This window comes from Salminus brasiliensis, chromosome 8 (assembly GCF_030463535.1).
Source record: "Salminus brasiliensis chromosome 8, fSalBra1.hap2, whole genome shotgun sequence".
NCBI classification, from domain to species: domain Eukaryota; kingdom Metazoa; phylum Chordata; class Actinopteri; order Characiformes; family Bryconidae; genus Salminus; species Salminus brasiliensis.
Window position 1 is genome coordinate 35683554 of NC_132885.1, and position 17293 is coordinate 35700846.

Here is a 17293-nt window from a genome sequence, read left to right on the forward strand (position 1 = left end):
GTCTTAATTGAAAGTCTCTAATTGTATGCCAGCAAGGCTTTTAATAAAGGGGTCAGTAGGTGCATAAACAGCAGCTTTAGAATATGCTAAAAACACAGACAGACAGAAACATAAACATATGTTACAAGATTTTATTGGAGTCTAAAGCCCATCAGAATGTAGGTCACACTCAATTGTTTTCCACATTCAATGCAAATTATAATTAATTGTTTAAGATCCTGCAACAGCAGCAACCTGACGATGTTCATTATTCTCCATTTTGATGTAAACATGATAATGACAGAACCTGGGTAATACTGAAAGGTCTGTTTTCTGATGGTTAGTTTCCTAGACATGGATTATGCTCACGACTGGATTAACTTGTAAAGCGAACTGTGATCATCTACACTCTAAAAACTGAAATGTTAAACTTACTTAGCAAATGTTATGTCTGATTCCATGCAATTGTGTTAAGTAGCTTGGTAAATAGTTGATCAAGAATATTTCTGCAAGAGTACAGTTTAACTAATTGGACTGAATATTGTATGTATTAGTCCTAAATTGAACAAACTGTAGTTACCCTGCTGAAAACACCAGCCTGGCCACCTCAAGCTGGTTAAGCCGATTGACCAACTTAGCTTTTGACCACCATAGGGTATGTTTTTGTTTAAGTTTGATGGTTTAGCAAGTCAGGATCTGGTTAACCAGTTAGCTTACCAGTAAAAGGTAGGTTTTCGCCTGGATGACCAGCTTTTTAACCACCTTGACCATCAAAAACCAGACCATCTAAAACCAGCTACCAGCCAAAAGCTGGCATTGAGCTGGATTTTTCCACAGGGAATGTTGAAGTAAGTTATGGGTTTAAGTTAAAGAAGGAAGTCCAGGGGACTAGACAACATGATGCGACTGAACATGATGAACAAAAAAATCTAAATCTGACAAGCCACCATATTTAATTGAATCAGTACAGCCCACTTAGACTCAGGTATAGTCAGACACATTAAAGATACCATAGAATGAATCCATTTCGTATTTTAACTGTTTTCTGATGTCTGCCTAGAAGCTACGTGACTTTGGGCAGGGTGAAAAATGCTCAGATGTGGTTTTACACATTAATTTACAATCCCATGATTTGGCTCTTAAGAAAACAGGCTGTTTTTAATTAATTTTTTAAATTGTGGGCTCATGTTGTCAGCACATTTTTGTAACTATTTCTGACAACGCTAGAGCCGGTTTATAAAGTCTGTGCCAACCTGTCTTACTGGATAGAGCTGCTTTCCTGTCAGCTGGCTGAATGACCAAATCAATAATGCTGCTAGGCTAGGGTTAGTTTTTAGCCTTGCTTCCTGCTTTTGCAAAAGTAGTTCGAAAATACATATACATAAAGTACATAGTCCCAAGCAAGATTTTAGCATCAAGAAGAGGTTTTTCTTAAATCCAAATCAGAAAATCAGTTTATCAAACTAAAACAATGGAGTTCCAGTATCAGCAAAATCAACGCTAAAGCAGCAATAAATGCTATTTTAAATAAAAATGAGTGGACAGTAGGATTTGGCTGTGTAGGAATTAAACTGTCCAGTGTTTTCTACAAAGATGCAAGAAAGGTGGACATTTTAATGTTCTTTTAGACCTGTAGACCACATAATATCACAACTTAGTACCTTCTGACTAATGCTGATGCTTCGGCTTTGAGCCTCCAGAGCACATGCATTACCATAATACTGGAAACACAGTTATCAACTGATATACAACATATAACAGCAGCTACACAAACTGTACTTTAATACTGTCAAAGTAACTTAACAACTAATAAACCTTTAAGCTTGGAGGCAAGTGGGTGTTTGCTCATCACCTGTTGTACCATTTACATTTACCACATCTGGCTGATTCTCTTATCCAAAGTAAATCATGTTACACAGGTAGGCAAATATAATCTTAGGAGTCTTTCCCAAGGACTCTTTTTGGTGTTGTGTGGTGTGTTTGTCCAGCCAAGGAATTAATCCCAGCTAACAGACGCCTGCGCTGGCTAGCATCATGCTGAAGAAAAGAACCATCCTACCCACCCAGAAAGAACCAGGCTGGTTTTGGACACCTGGACTCCTGGCCAGTGTTGGCTATTGTTTAACTCAGGGGGAAAAAAACAATAAATAAAAATAAAAGGATTACTAAAAATGTTATTTTTGGCCAGACATGAGAGGAGAGCATGTGTTGTCGTGGAATATTTTGTTAAATAAAGGTTATTAATTGGCAAGCAGCTCTAGAAAAAAAAATTGCTTGTTTTTTTTTATGAACATAGGAAGAAGCAACAGTATTTCCGCAGAATTGTTAGAGTTGTGGGGCCCAGTGTAATATCTGTGGGGCCCAAAATCCCTAGTAGCGCTCCTTTGAAGAAGCACTGATGTCCCGCTGTGCAAAAAACAACATTGCACTGCAAATATGCAGTTTGTTTACACAATTACATCATTTTGATAATGCATCATCTTACCAGAATCTTACATATGCAGTTCAAAGGACTTTGTACATCTGATTTAAATAAATCTATTATAGAATTTCAAAAAAAGAGCCAAATCTAATTTCCTTATCTTTAAAACTGAACTTCAATATAGCACTACTAAAAGCTGAGCGAACAGCAAGAATATGTAGGATTATATTTGGAGAATTGCTTTCTGAAAACAGGGCCTCAAGGAATGAGGAACTGATTTTGGTTTAGACCAGAGATCAGCCACCTATATTTAAGAGCAAACTGTGCAACAGTGCAGACTGAGGATTTGTCAGGAAGTTGAGGAAGTATCCATCTATTGTGGTAAATCATCACACACTTCTCTGCAACTGCTAGGCAGAATGTTATAAAGGATATTGTAGAATGCGGTCACCCTCCCACCCCACCTCTATTTTTACCTCCTTTTTTCATACCTACTAGCGTAAGGGCCAGTACAGTGCTATCTAGCTGCATCTTTTCAAACTTTAGCTATTGCAATGTCACTTGACCATTTTAACAACGTTATCCGACATTTCCACATCACGTTAAGGGATGGTGAAAGTATGAGTATAAGAGAGTGAGAGTATAAGGCCAAGAATTCTCTCTTGTATGCCCAGCAACAGATGTCTGTGGCATCACCAGGGATCAAACCTTCATCTCCTGATAATAGAGCCATTACTTAGACAGGTTAGGGTTGTGCTTGACAATGTAAATTCCACATATAATTTTAAAAAATGTGCAAATTTGCTTCTTCCCTAACCATTCCTTTAGCTGATGTTTTCCTCAGGTTTGTTTCCTCAGAGATGTAACCTCAAGAAGGCCTAGCTCTGTAAGGATTATCACTGGTCTAGTAAACAAAAGTTAGCATTGATGGCATGTGGATCAACTCTGGGTCACTGCTCAACATGTTGCCTAGTGAGAGGGTGAGGTTGAGGAAGTGCTGCCTGAGCACCTGAAGCGAAGGCCCAACTACACTGTAGGCTTTTAAGCGTAGGCCCCCAGACAATGACCCCAAGTCCAGCAAGGTAATGCTGAGGCCACTGTCCTGCACCTCAAACCCGGCACTGGAGACGATGTTCAGGGCTTGGTCCCGGTGCAGTGCCTCTTTGGCTGTTGTGTACACCTGCAGCCTCCTCAGACCTACAAGGGTGAGATATTGGGCTGGGCCAAGGTCCAGGACAGGGGCACACAGAGACAAGTGGAGGTCTGGGACATGACTGCCATTCAGTAGCTCCCTTAGGACCCAGGCTTCGCGCACCCACACTGTTAACGTCCTATCTGTCCTCCTGTTGTCCTGCCGCAGGCCACCTGGGGTCAGTGACGAGCGAGAAACAGTGACACAGTTGCACAGCAGGTTAGCTAGTGTTTCGTCACAGGGGCGCACTACCGCAGCACAGCTGCAATTGCGCAAGCTGTCACTGTGGATGGTGCTGTCGAACACCAGGGTGACGTTGGGACGGAGGTATGGATGAGCCTCTGTGCCCGCAAAGTGCAAAGGGAGAAGAACGCACAGGAGAGGTGGCAAGCAAGAAGATGGCATTTTCATGTCCACAAGGCTCTACATCTTGGTCTTGAGATGACTCTGCATCTGCTAGGAAAGAGGAAAAAGTCATGTGTTTTTGTTGGTTGTTTGTTTCTTTGTAACCATTAAATAACATGACCTAAGATTGTTAGCCCCAGTCCTGGATTCTGTGCATGGTAGTGTGTCAGAAATAAGGATATGAACAAGTACACAAGTACCTGGTGTGCAGTATGTGTGAAGTTCGGATAATAAAGTCTCTGTTCAGGTACTCATTACTCTGCAGCATGAAAAGTTGTGGAGAAAAACTGGGGTGGTGGTTTAATTTAGTGATCTGTGATTTTAATGAAGTATCCACAATGTCCATAGTTATTTTTTAAAGAACAAGCTTTACACATGCATCTCTTCACAAGCTGAGAGGTACAGTACTGACATCTGAAGTTGAAGAAGTCATATTACAGAATTTTACACAAATATGTCCTGGGTTACACAGCATAACTTTGTTATCATTTCATATCAGTCTGCTCTTTTGACAGTGCCTTTGTGTTAATCAGCTACAAGTAAAAAGTAGGGAAAGGGGATAAAAAAAAATCAGTGCTTGTGTACATACATTTGTGAGTGCCCGTTAACCCCAAAACTGTTAAATTAGACAATCCAGTCTTTTGTCGGCTGTCCAGGTCTGACAATGTGTGATACATCATTTCACAGGACACAATAGAATTATACCGCCCACTATTTGAGTATCTTTACCCAAATTTATTTCCTATACCATCATGTCGAAGTTAAGACCTAAGCCACCTGCTTCAGAGGACAGAATAGCAGTGGATGAAGCTTTATTTTGATGGTAATGTACAGCTACAGTTGGTAAAAACCTGCTGTTGTGTGTGCTAAACACAGCCTGACTGCTTTCACAATCTGGTTTAGTAATCCGCAGGACTGGCAGCATCATCTTTCCTCAAACAGGGATCAATTAGCTGTAGCAAAATTGCAGATGCAAATTTTTTTAGTAAATAATAATAAATAAAATAATTAATTAAATATATAAATAATAAATGTTAAAAATAATAATGATGATAATAAGAATAATAATAAATAAAGTAGTTGCTGCGTGTTTCTAATACAAAATGAAGGCCTTTATACATGGGGAAAATTCAATCTTTCCTAAGAACAGGCCATCAGGTTAGTGTTTTGATTATTTTCAACACCGACTCCTAGGAATCAACCACATTTTCCCTCTAAAACTCTCTGCCTGTCAGTGGAAAAAATAGTGCAAGGTGCAAGCAGTAAAACCTCTTTCCTCTGTTCAGGCCTTGAGAGGTTTTATTGGGCATTTTCAGCTAGTGAGGGAAGCCAAGGCATGGCAAACGTAGGTTGTGGTTTCTAACGTGCCTAGCTAAGATGCTACATAATCATTCGGTCCAGATTTACCATGCCACCAAGAAGGAGTGTCTCTCCAATTTTCCAGGGGAAAGACATCTGCTAAACTCTTAAACCACTGTCATGGGCCAAGTGTGTTCAGCTAGGAAACATAAAAAATGCAGCTTATTCTGGTTGTAAATGAAAGGAAGGCTTAAAAGTTTTAGGACTTTCCAGGAACACTTTCACACCTCATTCTTCCCCCATTGCTGGCATTGGCCCTACAGCAGGACAAAATGTACTCGGTTGGTCTGGCAGACAGGAATCATGACACAACATAAAGCCATGTCATAAAGAGCCCTTTAAGGCCTTCTGTCTTAAACTTATGTAACCTTAGCAAGCGCTAATGTGTTCCCTTGGGAAAACCAGTTTGCCAATTCAGTGTTTAGCAAATATGGCAGCTTAGACAGTTGACGGGCCTCCGACACAACAGTGGAAAATACGACTCCACTGCAGAGGAACCTTGTCTTTCAGAACAGAAATAAGGAAGGATATAAATTCACAGCATGCGAAATTAAGGATCTAATAGGGACGAATATTTAAAATAATAGAGTTATGCGAAAACATTTCAAGTCATGGTTAAATAAAACAATTTTTTAACATGTATAAAACAACTCTGTGTAATTGTCTTTAATTTTAGTTGGCTGATATGTACAATTATGCTTCACCAGCACAACATGGAAGCTAACACCATTTTAAATAACTGAAAAACTTTGTGGGATGCAGAACTTGTTCACAATTGATTAGTCACATGACACACGGATCTGTAAGATCTGTGCCAGACCTTAACCTCAAACAAGGTTTTCCTGCCTGACAGGTACATATATATCTATATGGTCAGATCCCACAATGAGACAAGGTAACACAAAGCAGCTATGAATGCCAAAATGTGTAATGTTCTGATAGTCTGGTTGCAGTAGGAGCTCTACAGTGCATGTGTGCATCCTTAGTGTCCAATGAAATGAGCTGGGGGCATGGTCATGCCAGAACACATTATGTACATGTGACTTATCTCGGATGATGCATAGTTTTGGATGTTTTAACACTTTTGCTCACATATGTCAGATGTGATCCATGTTTCCAGACATCCCCTTAACCTTGCTAGCAACTGTAAGTGATTAATGATGTGGTCTGACATGATGTAGACAGCTGGAGCCCCTGATTGCCACCAGATTCCTCTCCATGTTAATGCCTGGCCAACCCTCAACCCTCCTCACACTAATGAAGACAAACTGGAGTAAGGAAATGACTGCATTACTGGCCTGGTAGTGAGGGACCCATGACATGATTATGTCATGGGTCAGGAACCTTAGGCAGTCATGGATAGAAAAGAGTCTGCATTCAAGAACTGAGCATGTTTTTTTATTTTTTTTTTATTTATTTACGACTATTTTGTCTGTCCAATTACTCTTGAACTCACCAATTACTTATGGACTGAGAATGGGGCCTAAAGGTTAGAGAAGGGGGGTTGGGACTGTCAGGTCACTCGTTTGGTCCCCTGGACTGGCAGGAAGTTCGAGCAGAGGGAGTGAACCCCCCCCAATCGGTCCCCGGGATGTGCACCTGTCCTGTTCACAAGTATGTTTACATTGCCATGGATGGGTTAAATTCAGGGGTTGTATTGCTGTGCAATTGCTGTAAAGTGTTTCCAAATCTAAAAAGCCTAACATTGTACATTTTAACTCCATATCCATTAGCTTAATGCAAATTTACAGAACTGCATCTCTGTAAATACTGACAGTAAACATCACTGGGCAATCTGTACAAGTATGATTGATTATGACTAATAGGTTGGGAGGCTTAGTATATTCTATGTTAAAGAGGACAAGGGATGAGAAGGCGAACAGCATTCCACTGAAATCATAAGACCTCACCAGCACCCACCCTAAACACACGCCGTTACACTCCCATTTCCACTCTCTCTGTAATGATATCTTTCTAAAGAAATGCCCAGCTGAGTTATTTTACTAATATTTCATGGGGCTAATCCAGAAAAAAATGACTTCTTCTAAGACTTTAAAAAGAGATAAATAAATTAATATAGGTAGCAATGTAAAAATTGGAGTTTAGAGAGGCAGAGATAAATGAGAAGATGAATGTGAAGAAGTAAAACTCACCATATGAGAAAAATTAGATCCATTAGCTATTGAGTCCCGGTACTGTTTGAATCTCTGCTGCCTTCTGCCTCATCTGTGCTTGTCCTCTCCAAAGTTCTCGGTCTTCCTTATTCTCTCCTTCCTCTCTTTTCCATCTCTCCTCCCTTTGACTCACAGGCTCCCCTTTCCAAGGCCCCTTACATGGTCTAGTTGGCAAAGAATGTTCTCAGTGTGAGCTCAACAGCACACAGCCCCCTAATGGTACTAAAAGGCAAAAGGCATTAACAGCTTGAACACTCTGAACTGACATTCACGCCTCAACTACTATGCTGCCATCTTGTGGACATAAAAGATTCATTTTGGGAGAGATGCATAATGATGCTGATATATAGATATTATTCTATTCTATATTATTAACATTTTTAACAAAATTATTTAGGAAATTTTGTTCCTTTCTTTCCCCCCCCCCCCCAAGACAAAAATAATCCCTTTACATCTTTTAGAGACCAGCTCATCTTCTACTCGTTCATCTTCTACTATTTACAGCAACCAGGTTAAACAGTGTTCTCATAGGCTGATCTCTATGGATATCAGAAAACCTTACAGACTGGAAAAGTAAGCAAATTGCCATTTTACTGTTTTGCATTTAAATGATAAAACAGTGTAAGACCAACTCGCTCTACAACATGCTCTCAGGTCTGTTTACATTCAAATTCTGCATTTATAATATGATGGTAGAAGGGTGATGGCTAGTGATGGGCCAGTTTTACTCCCTAGATCCAACACTCAGACGCCAATAAGGCAGTGTCAATATGGTTGCATGCTGCCATGTTGTTCTGTAGGACACAGTAGATGTTTTGTAATGGTTATACTTTGACGTTCTCCTTTTGATGTCAAAGATTGCAGCCCATTGGCATCTGTTCTGAATGAGTTTTGAGTCAACAGTACAAAGAAAAGCATCAAAACCACTCTCCATAGTAACTGACAGTATGATACAGATGGGGAGTCTTTTTTCATCCAAGTTAACAAGTGTGACAGTCATTTTCCTTGTGCTGGTTCTGCAGGTTGGGAAGTGTATGCCCGGCTTTGGATGCGCAGCACCATGCGGCGGGCATAGAAGTCCCGATAGTCATCCGGCAGATCCTCCAACAGAGCTAGAGCTCGCTCAACGGACTGCAGGGCCCGTGAAGCTGCCAGGGGGTCCTTATTTCCGTACGGGTCCTTTTTATCATAACTGTCCATTGGAAGGTGGCGCCAGAAGACATTGATGCCCACACCAAACTGAAGAGCCAAAGTGTTGTGGAACCACAAAGCTGGAAAACATCAGGCACATGTTAACATCTTAATGTATTTTTTTATGCTTCTATATTGTGGCTTAATGATAAGCTAATGAAAGGGCTAAACAATACAGTATGATGTCTGTTAATCATCATCACAATATTTGCAAAACAATATTTGATATCACATAGGGCAAATACACTAGTGGTTTATCACCATATGGCCATGTAGCGTCACATTAGTGGGTGTTTTGCTGGCATACGTGTATCAGGCACAGTTGTGGGGCCTTAGCTCATTCATAGATTCAAAGCAAATAACAAACTCTGCATTTGATCCACTGCATTTGAGGTAATTGAGATATTTTGTACTTGCTATTTAACTTTATATGAGACAACAATTTAAACATCACTTACCTGGGATGAAGAGCAGGTCCCCTGGTTCTAAAACACATTCGTAGCGACACGCTTTCACAAAGTCTGGGTACCGCTCCAAGTCTGGAGAGTCAATGTCCAAGACCTCAGACTTATCACCTGTTTAAACAGGAAGGAACATGACATCATATAGCATCGTTAGGAGCAGTAATTTTAGTAGGGAATTCAATCATACAGAGACGCTACGGCAACCAAAAAGGGTAGATGTGCACAGCCTTTTTGTGGCTCTGTCTTGACCCTTACCTGACAGGTACAGGTGCAGGGCATCTTGAGGGCTGTAGAGAACAACACGCTTTCTACCAGTCACCTGAGCCAGCAGGTTGTCCATGACCTGAATAAGACATTGTTGGAAAAACAGGAAACAGTAGCCAGGTTTACACACAGCCTGATAATCCATGTTTCATCAAGTCGCATAAAATCATGAATGACTGCTGTGTAATACAGAATTTTTGCTGCAACTGTTAGCTGTAAATTCCTTCTACAACTCTCTCTCTCACTAGTCTTTACTGTGCACACTTTCATTTAGAGATTGAACTGGCATCAGCTGTAGGACTAGCATCCAGCTCATGTACCTCGGAAAGTTGCAGGTCATGACTTCTTCCTCTTGCCCCCTTTTTAATAGGTGAATATGAAGTACATTTTCCTGAGTGTGCCATCATTTTAATGCTCAGATTTAATCAGATTGTTTAGTAGTGCGTAAATATAAGCATCTCTTAATCTGTAATTTGAATAAATTGGAGAAAATATTTGTCAACAGAGCATTATTTTGATACTATGAATTGCAGTGTCCCACACAACTTGTGTGAGCAACCCTACAGCCCTTCATTATCTATAACCACTCTTAATCTACCCAATAAAAAAAAGAAACCCCCAAAAACTAAACAAAGGGGGTTTTTCAAGAGTCATTTGGGCCCGTCCACCCGTATCTGGATATTTACGCAACCTTTTCTAACATTAGAAACTGTTTATCATCGCTATGCATTTAAGTCCGTTTTGGCTGCTGCTTTTGCCTCCTGAGGGAATTGGACATCAATCTTTGTGAGGTTAGGGCCCCCTACTGTGCATGGTTACACCACAGATTTTAGAGTCATTTTTGTGCTCTCACACGGACAGAGGTTTTCAGAAACGCTGATGAAGACAGACAGAAATACACGCATTTTCAAAAAATATATGATCCTATATACAACTATAACAACTCAAAGAACCAAATAAATGATTAATTGGTTCTTTGTCTGGTGGAGTGGTTCTTCTTTACCACCCAAATAATAGCTGTTCAATGGTTTTCCTGTGAAGGACAGGGTAGATGGGACCTGATCAACTGTGCAACAACACATGATACAGTGCTGTGCTGAGCAACAGTCTACCAACAAGGTTCTACTCACATCATAATGCGTCCACAGCTGCAGCCCAGGTGAGCTGATACGAAACACACTGGAGAAAAACTGCTCAGGCTCAAAGAATGGAGGTATGTGGAAATCCTCTGCCAGTTCAGGGAACTGCTTCTTCAGGTCAGCAGGGTCCTGAGCTCCAAAGTAGAAAAGTGGATGTTTAGAACTAGTAAAAATTGCCCAAAAAATGTAACTGACCTTTTTAAAAATTTGTGCAATATCATGATTGATCATTTCCATAATCACACACTCAAAATGATGGAATCAGGTTAAATAAAGATAAATGAATAATATAATGCATTATAATTGTATGTAATAATTGTATAAATAATTATTAAAGATAAAACAAAAACAATCAATGACAAGTGATTCCAAACTTTTGAACAGTAGTGTAGTTTAGATGGGTGACATGGCAAAAATAGTTTTCATAATAAATTGCCACTGTCAACCTGTAACTTGTGAGTTCAGTCAACTTTACCTTACGAGCGTCCTCTCCGAGTGACCGCAGGTAGTAACTCTCATCCTGTTGAGATATGTTGTGACTGTTCAGACAAGGCACAAAAAAAAGCATTCTAAATAACTGGATTAAAATCTTGAATTCGTCATTTACTCCAGGTGTTATCAGCTGGAAGGCCTCATTTACACTGGACAGTAATATTTTTTTCCTTTTCATATTTAAAAATGAAGTTCATTCAAAAACGTATTTTGATGTTTTCTTTTGAACACTCAAGATTCCCTATACATGACTACTCAACTTGCTCCATCTGTTAAAAAGAAAAAAAAAAGTCACAACAAAAACTCTTCTGAAAAGAAGCCAATGTGTTTCTTGACGCACAGCCAAAGACAACCTTCATATAACAAACAAATGAGTTGTATAGGACTCAGCAGTAATGAATCTTAAAGCAGAGTGATATACAGAATCTAATAATTTAAGGAGGCACGTGTGGCATCACTCTGCAGACTTTTCAAGATTCATCTGAACTGATAAAGCCCTTTTGGACGGAGGCTTGCTGTTGTTGGATGAAACAAGTGACCCACCTTGCTTATGAAGAACTCTGGGTGCTCTGTTGCTGCAGCTCTCTGAACAAACTCGCTGAAGGGTAAAGTCCTGAAACATACAAAGGCCAATTTACAGACTCTGATTAACCCTGAGACTAAAAAGATTTTTTAATTGTGAATAATGATGAATTGCTTTTGTCACAATATTAATTGGGTCAATTCAAGACTGAATTATCCCTTTTCCACTAAATGCATTTTCTAGCTGTGATGACTGCCAAAAGTCCAAACTTTTGCACAGGCAAAATCTGATTTTTTTTTCTTTTTAAATGTTATAAAAAGGATATGCGACTATAGGGTTAGCTGCAAACAAAATGTGTTTTGTGTTTTATTAGATAAAACTGTATGTACTGTTAATGTGGAGCATGGAAATGTTTTAAATAAAATTTAAATATAAGCAATAATCAACAGAGACAGAACATCTCTAACACTGTTTCTGTGGACATCCGAAAACGTATGCATATTTAGAAAAAAAAGATGATATAATTATTATTAATTATTAAGAATTATCCATGAAATTTGAAATTAATTTAAGCTTGATAACTACCTTTTTTCAATAACATGTATTTACATGTATTTACTCACCTGTATATAAAATTCTTGTGCAAGAAGTCCATCTGAGGCACAGAAGACACGTGAATTTTGACCTCCCGATCGCGTCCCTTCACTGTCAGGTAATCCACGGTCCATTTTTCCAAGCAGGGCCCTAAAGGCACTCCTTTAAGTACTGCTGGCCGTCTCTGAAAAAGCATGCACAGAAACATTGGTGGGGAAGCTATTAGCTTGTTTTTTTGATAACTAAATTTCTATGTACAAAACCAAATCATACTAGCTAGCTAACTAACACGAGTCTGAGGCTGGCTTATTATTTGAATCGTCCGATCCGCGGCAGTAACAATAACCCATGTACAGGAGCCAGACTGTAACTGTAGTATGTAAGGTGGACCACGAAATTCGTACAAGAAGCTGGTGATAGGCGGATATTTAGCTTCATGCGTTTCAAGCATTTTACCAAAGGATAGATCTTCTTTTGGAAGACCTCTTTGTCCACAGCTGAGAAGACAGTCACATTGACTTTTTCCTGATGTTCCATAAAGGAATCTGTTAAACCTTTGCAGTCTAGATAACTTCTCGGATGTGTTTCCTCTGGTTCATGCCTTAGCTAGCACCTACTGACTGTGTTTCTCATACATCCTCCAAACAAGTTTAGTCATCCGAGGGCATTTTTTTTTTTTAACTCCGTAAGATTTAATTCTTTATGTATAGCTGATTTGTAGATATATCACGTACACTGTCAAACTAAACTTTCAGTTACTTGGAAATATTTACACGTTTTTAAAAAATGTAGGAACGTTTATTGTCGGATTTATTAGCAGACGGACAACTAGGGTACGTTCCAAATGGCATTATGTACTGCCTAGTACACTTCAAAGGAGCATGCTTGCTCTATCTGAAGTATTTTTAATATCGGTCCTTTCAGTGCTTCGTTTCTCAATGATGTTTTTCAGATTTTGTTCTGAATAAAAAAAAAAGTCCCCAGCTCAAATATAATAATAGCAACACAACATCATGTTTATTTAACCAAGTTTATTAATTACATTTACTATAGAATGTCTGGCTATATTGTTATTATAATCGTTGTGTAATTACGAAGACTGACAAAGATTGTACCCTAAACGTGTAATAGAATATAACTGACGAGTTTCAATGTAAATAATCGATCATCACTGACGAGGGCAGATCTCCTAGAGAAAATGGAGTAGGGTATAGGCTAGATCACTTCGAAATGGAGCAGTGCAGGCAGTGGGAGAGGAAAGATGGCGCTGCCCTTGCTCAGATGGAGCTGTAGGAGGACTACAGCGGTTATAAACTCATATTTTAAGTTCGACAGATTTATACAAAATAAGACCATTACCAAAAGACTGGCTCCGTTAGGAGCTGTTGTGTGCGGTGGGAAGTCCTACAGCTCAGACCGTGATGGCGGCAGGCAGTCTCCGGGCGTTGTTGTATTTAGCTTCCACAACCCGTTGGTGTGGGTTCGGACCCGAATCTACCACTTTCTGATCAAGACTTACTTCGACAAAGATTTCAGCTTCGAAGAGTTCACCAAGGGGGCGATACACGTGGGTTCAAGAGTTTTTCTTCCCGTTGTGTTGAAAGATTGAATAGCACAATACTGGTGGGCATTTTAACAATGCAAGATTTTCCATATAGCCATATAGCTAATTAATAAAATACATAAATAAATAGATAAAAATAAAAAACAAATCAATCAATTAGCCAGTACTACAACAGTAAATTAGTATTCATGTTGGTTAGTTTTCATTTAAGGCTAGTTATATATATAAAAGCATATAAGGGGGTCATTGTCCTGATGGAACACCCTATTGTGTCCAGGTTTAACCATCTAACTGATGGTTTGAGGTTAGTCTGAAGAATTCTGAAGTTGTTCTCTTTATTCATTATTTCATCCACCTTGTGTAAAAAGCAGTTCCACTGGCAGTAAAACAGCTGAACATGAACATGATGCTACTACCACCATGCTTAACAGTTGGTATAGTGTTCTTGGGTTTAATTGCCTCCAGGCATAGCTCCAAACTTTTCCTCCTGAGGACAGTTTGAGTCTTCTTCCAGACCTTAGCAAAGTGGCTACACCTCCCACATTTTAGATTTTTAAAATATGCTTTCTTCTGAAAGTCTCTAGGGAATATGCAAAATAATAAAGATGGTTATAATATACTATAAATGTTATATTAAGCACTCATAAATCTGCTAAAACCTATCTGAGGCCTATCAAAGTGTGGTCCTATTACTCCAACAAGCACACTTGACTTAAGACTTCCAGCCTGGAGTAGCTGTGCCGGCCTTCCACGCTTCCTAGCCTGGTTTTTCATCCTAAGGCAAGAGGGAAAGAGATTAAAACATTTAAATAGCATGAGTATAAATATAAATATGTATCTTTAGCAATAATTATTAACAATGAGCTCTGCAATACAGAATGAATAAAAAAAAATCTTCTACAAACAACTCATATTTTACAAAGTGTTTACTGTAAGGTACTGTAGGCGTAGTGACGAAGAACACCTGCTTCTCACCCCTTTGGCATGTATGTGTTTATTACAGGCTTTCTCACATGTGTCCCACCTGCTGTCTCAGTGTCAGTTCGATGCGCTTGAAGGCCTAGTCGCTAATGATGTAAGTATGTGCTCTTACAGTGAAATGGAGGGTGGTGTTTTTGTTGAGTTTTTGTTGAGTCACTCTCTTTGTCTATATTAGCTAGTAGGGAAACTGAAGGACAAATGTGCTGATCTCCCACTGAGCCACAAGAAGGCACTCTTTGCTGATCCAGATGAGATCATTTACTCAGTTCTATGGGACATGGGCATCTACTATGACGACAAGGGTAAGAGAATATACCAGTGCATGTTGATGCACAGTTCCCTGTGTTAATATACAGTAAGGAATTCCGCTGCATTATAGCTCCCAACACACCCAAACAGAGCCAGGTTAAAGGAAAGTTTTTGGTACTGAACTTTTGGTTTTAATGACATCCCTGCCTGCTTGATAAACACACTAAACAGATTTTAGCAGTTTGCTTCTTAGTTTGGTACAGGTAGTAAATCTTACCTAAATCAGATTTGGTTTGTAAAGGCCTGGATTAGGGAGTTGAGGGGGAATTTTTTAGATAAATAACAGTATACATGATAAACACTTGCTTGCAGAACTAAATCTCTGTTTCCTCACACTTTGTCAGGGAGGAGGTTTGTCAGCATTTTGATGCGGTACTTGTACTTTACCAGCGTCAATTTGCCAAGGGACCCTGTGGAAGGAGCAAAAGTCTTTCAGATAACCGTTGATAAAGAGGGCAAGAGCAAAAGACTGGTCACGGCACTTTATGAGTGAGTATGCAAATGCAAGTAAAAAGGGGTGTAAAAATGTGTCCGCACATTGTAACGCATTGATATGAAGGTGATGATTCATGCCCGTCAGTTTTGTAATGTTGTAATTGATTATAATTCTAATAATATTTAGTAAAATGTGCATTTGCACAAGTGATCTGGCCTATGTGTGCAATTCTCAATTAATTTATAAATGTAAAAAAAGCTTAGTGTTGTTTCTCACTATGTTTCACTTCTGCATAAAATAGTTCATTGTTTCTCTAATTAAGTCAAATTTCAAGTCCCAAACCAAGATAATTAAATTGTGTAGAAAAAGTGAGATTTTGTGATGCTTGGAATTGTAATGTGTAAAGCTCTCCAGTTCTGTGATTTCTATGAACACCAGTTCTCTCTGGAATGTTTGGCATCATTAGGATAGAAAATGGATATAGAACACTATAAAACATTACTATAGGTCACCAACTTCTGTTTTGTTCCTAATCCAATTTTTGTGTGCTACAAAAACCTGGACAGAACTGGAGTATAGCAAATGTAGCAAAACCAGAAATTAGACTGTAATGGGACTAGAGATTGGAATGCAAAGGCCTCCCTTTCATCAAATTGTGAGCTGTATAACCAGGAAACATCCTTTACTGTCTGCTGTGCTCTATTTTACCTCATCTGATAGCCATGTGGATCCTAGTCAGCTCTGCTGGTATATTTTGTAAGGCCATGGTCTACAGAGCAGGCATACAATGAAAAGAACATGGAACAGGAGTTCCAGATACAGTATGCTCAAATGTTTGAGCGCTGTAACACACTTAATATTATGATGCCATATCTCAGGTGCTCAAGTTTTCCTGAAGTTTTACTGAAAGCACATGTTCTGTACAAGGTAAATAAAAACAAATGTTTTTGTAATGTCATTAAAGCCAGGCATTTACACATCTCCACAGATTCCAAAGGGAGTTTACCCAAGGAGTGACACCAGACTGGACCATTACAAGAATAGAGCACTCTAACCTGCTGGACTGAAACCATTAAGTCTGTCTATGTGTGATTTATTGTTATTTGTTTGGTGCAGGTTTAGCCATCAATTACCATCGTATGGAAAGTTACCAACTTGCTCAAATTACATTTGGTTAAGGTCTTTTAGTGAAGCTGACCTTGTTCAAGTCTGTAAAAAAATACTTAGATCACTTTGTGCAGTGCTGTTTTCAGTGGGAAGATCCAACTGGATACACACACAGCACACACATGTTTATTCTGTACAGTGAATTCTAGGGATTTGCAACATAAAAGCAGCTCAGTAAAGAAGTGTGTGTAATTTTGGTTCAGTGTGAACCAGATTTATGGTCAAATAAAATGTGTAATTGCCAGGTGACCAAAGCTAATAGAACGTGACCTTAATAACAAAGCTGCAGTTATTTTTTTGTTGTTGTTGTTCTGACTACTTTAAAAAGACCATGGTAACATACATGCTAATGTTTCTAACTGTTAAGGAATTGGATTTTTTTTTTTTTTACTTTTTACAGTGAAAATGTGTTTCTGTTGTTATTTTGACCCTAAAAATACATTTTGATGATGTGAAATGCTTTGAAACATAATGTTGCTCAGATTCAACAGTCATGTATTTGTCAAAGATGGTACAAAGGACAGTGACCTTAATATAATGTAAATTTGTGTAAGGGTTGTGTGAAATAAACCTGGATTTTGTGTATATTTCATTTCTTTGGCAGTTGAATTTGTTAAGGGATGAAGTTGTCATGAATT

The 17293-nt window shown here is 39.0% G+C and overlaps 3 protein-coding genes across 4 annotated transcripts; 1 reads left to right on the forward strand and 2 right to left on the reverse strand.

Annotated features, from left to right (window-relative positions):
• Nucleotides 1-117: 117 nt before the first annotated feature.
• LOC140560728 (exosomal polycystin-1-interacting protein-like) lies at nt 118-7681 on the reverse strand. Of its 2 annotated transcripts, none has more exons than XM_072685244.1 (2): nt 7511-7681; nt 118-4046 (listed from the first exon to the last, which is right to left on the reverse strand). In XM_072685244.1, exon 2 carries the CDS (start codon nt 4002-4004, stop codon nt 3306-3308), a length of 699 nt encoding a protein of 232 aa, XP_072541345.1. In that variant the 5' UTR covers nt 4005-4046; nt 7511-7681; the 3' UTR covers nt 118-3305. The 2 variants fall into 2 exon arrangements, with proteins under 2 accessions (XP_072541345.1, XP_072541346.1); XM_072685245.1 differs by having other exon boundaries at nt 118-4049.
• Nucleotides 7682-8094: 413 nt separating this feature from the next.
• tyw5 (tRNA-yW synthesizing protein 5) lies at nt 8095-12806 on the reverse strand. The gene is made up of 8 exons (XM_072685246.1): nt 12655-12806; nt 12228-12382; nt 11625-11694; nt 11065-11109; nt 10581-10718; nt 9442-9529; nt 9181-9297; nt 8095-8802 (listed from the first exon to the last, which is right to left on the reverse strand). The coding sequence occupies exons 1-8, from the start codon at nt 12733-12735 to the stop codon at nt 8528-8530; spliced, it is 969 nt and encodes a 322-aa protein (XP_072541347.1). The 5' UTR covers nt 12736-12806; the 3' UTR covers nt 8095-8527.
• Nucleotides 12807-13422: 616 nt separating this feature from the next.
• Nucleotides 13423-17242, forward strand: maip1 (matrix AAA peptidase interacting protein 1). The gene is made up of 5 exons (XM_072686487.1): nt 13423-13765; nt 14766-14837; nt 14919-15045; nt 15397-15541; nt 16477-17242. The coding sequence occupies exons 1-5, from the start codon at nt 13460-13462 to the stop codon at nt 16553-16555; spliced, it is 729 nt and encodes a 242-aa protein (XP_072542588.1). The 5' UTR covers nt 13423-13459; the 3' UTR covers nt 16556-17242.
• The last annotated feature ends 51 nt before the right edge of the window (nt 17243-17293 follow it).

Coding starts and splice junctions, on each gene's coding strand:
- LOC140560728 (XM_072685244.1), bottom strand. CDS start 4,004: ATGAAAATGCCATCTTCTTGCTTGCCACCTCTCCTGTGCGTTCTTCTC.
- tyw5 (XM_072685246.1), bottom strand. CDS start 12,735: ATGGAACATCAGGAAAAAGTCAATGTGACTGTCTTCTCAGCTGTGGAC. Junction 11,695..12,227: donor CACAAGAATTTTATATACAG/GTGAGTAAATAC, acceptor TGTATGTTTCAG/GACTTTACCCTTCAGCGAGT. Junction 9,298..9,441: donor CCTGCACCTGTACCTGTCAG/GTAAGGGTCAAG, acceptor CTGTTTAAACAG/GTGATAAGTCTGAGGTCTTG.
- maip1 (XM_072686487.1), top strand. CDS start 13,460: ATGGCGCTGCCCTTGCTCAGATGGAGCTGTAGGAGGACTACAGCGGTT. Junction 13,766..14,765: donor TCACCAAGGGGGCGATACAC/GTGGGTTCAAGA, acceptor TGTTTATTACAG/GCTTTCTCACATGTGTCCCA. Junction 15,542..16,476: donor CTGGTCACGGCACTTTATGA/GTGAGTATGCAA, acceptor ACATCTCCACAG/ATTCCAAAGGGAGTTTACCC.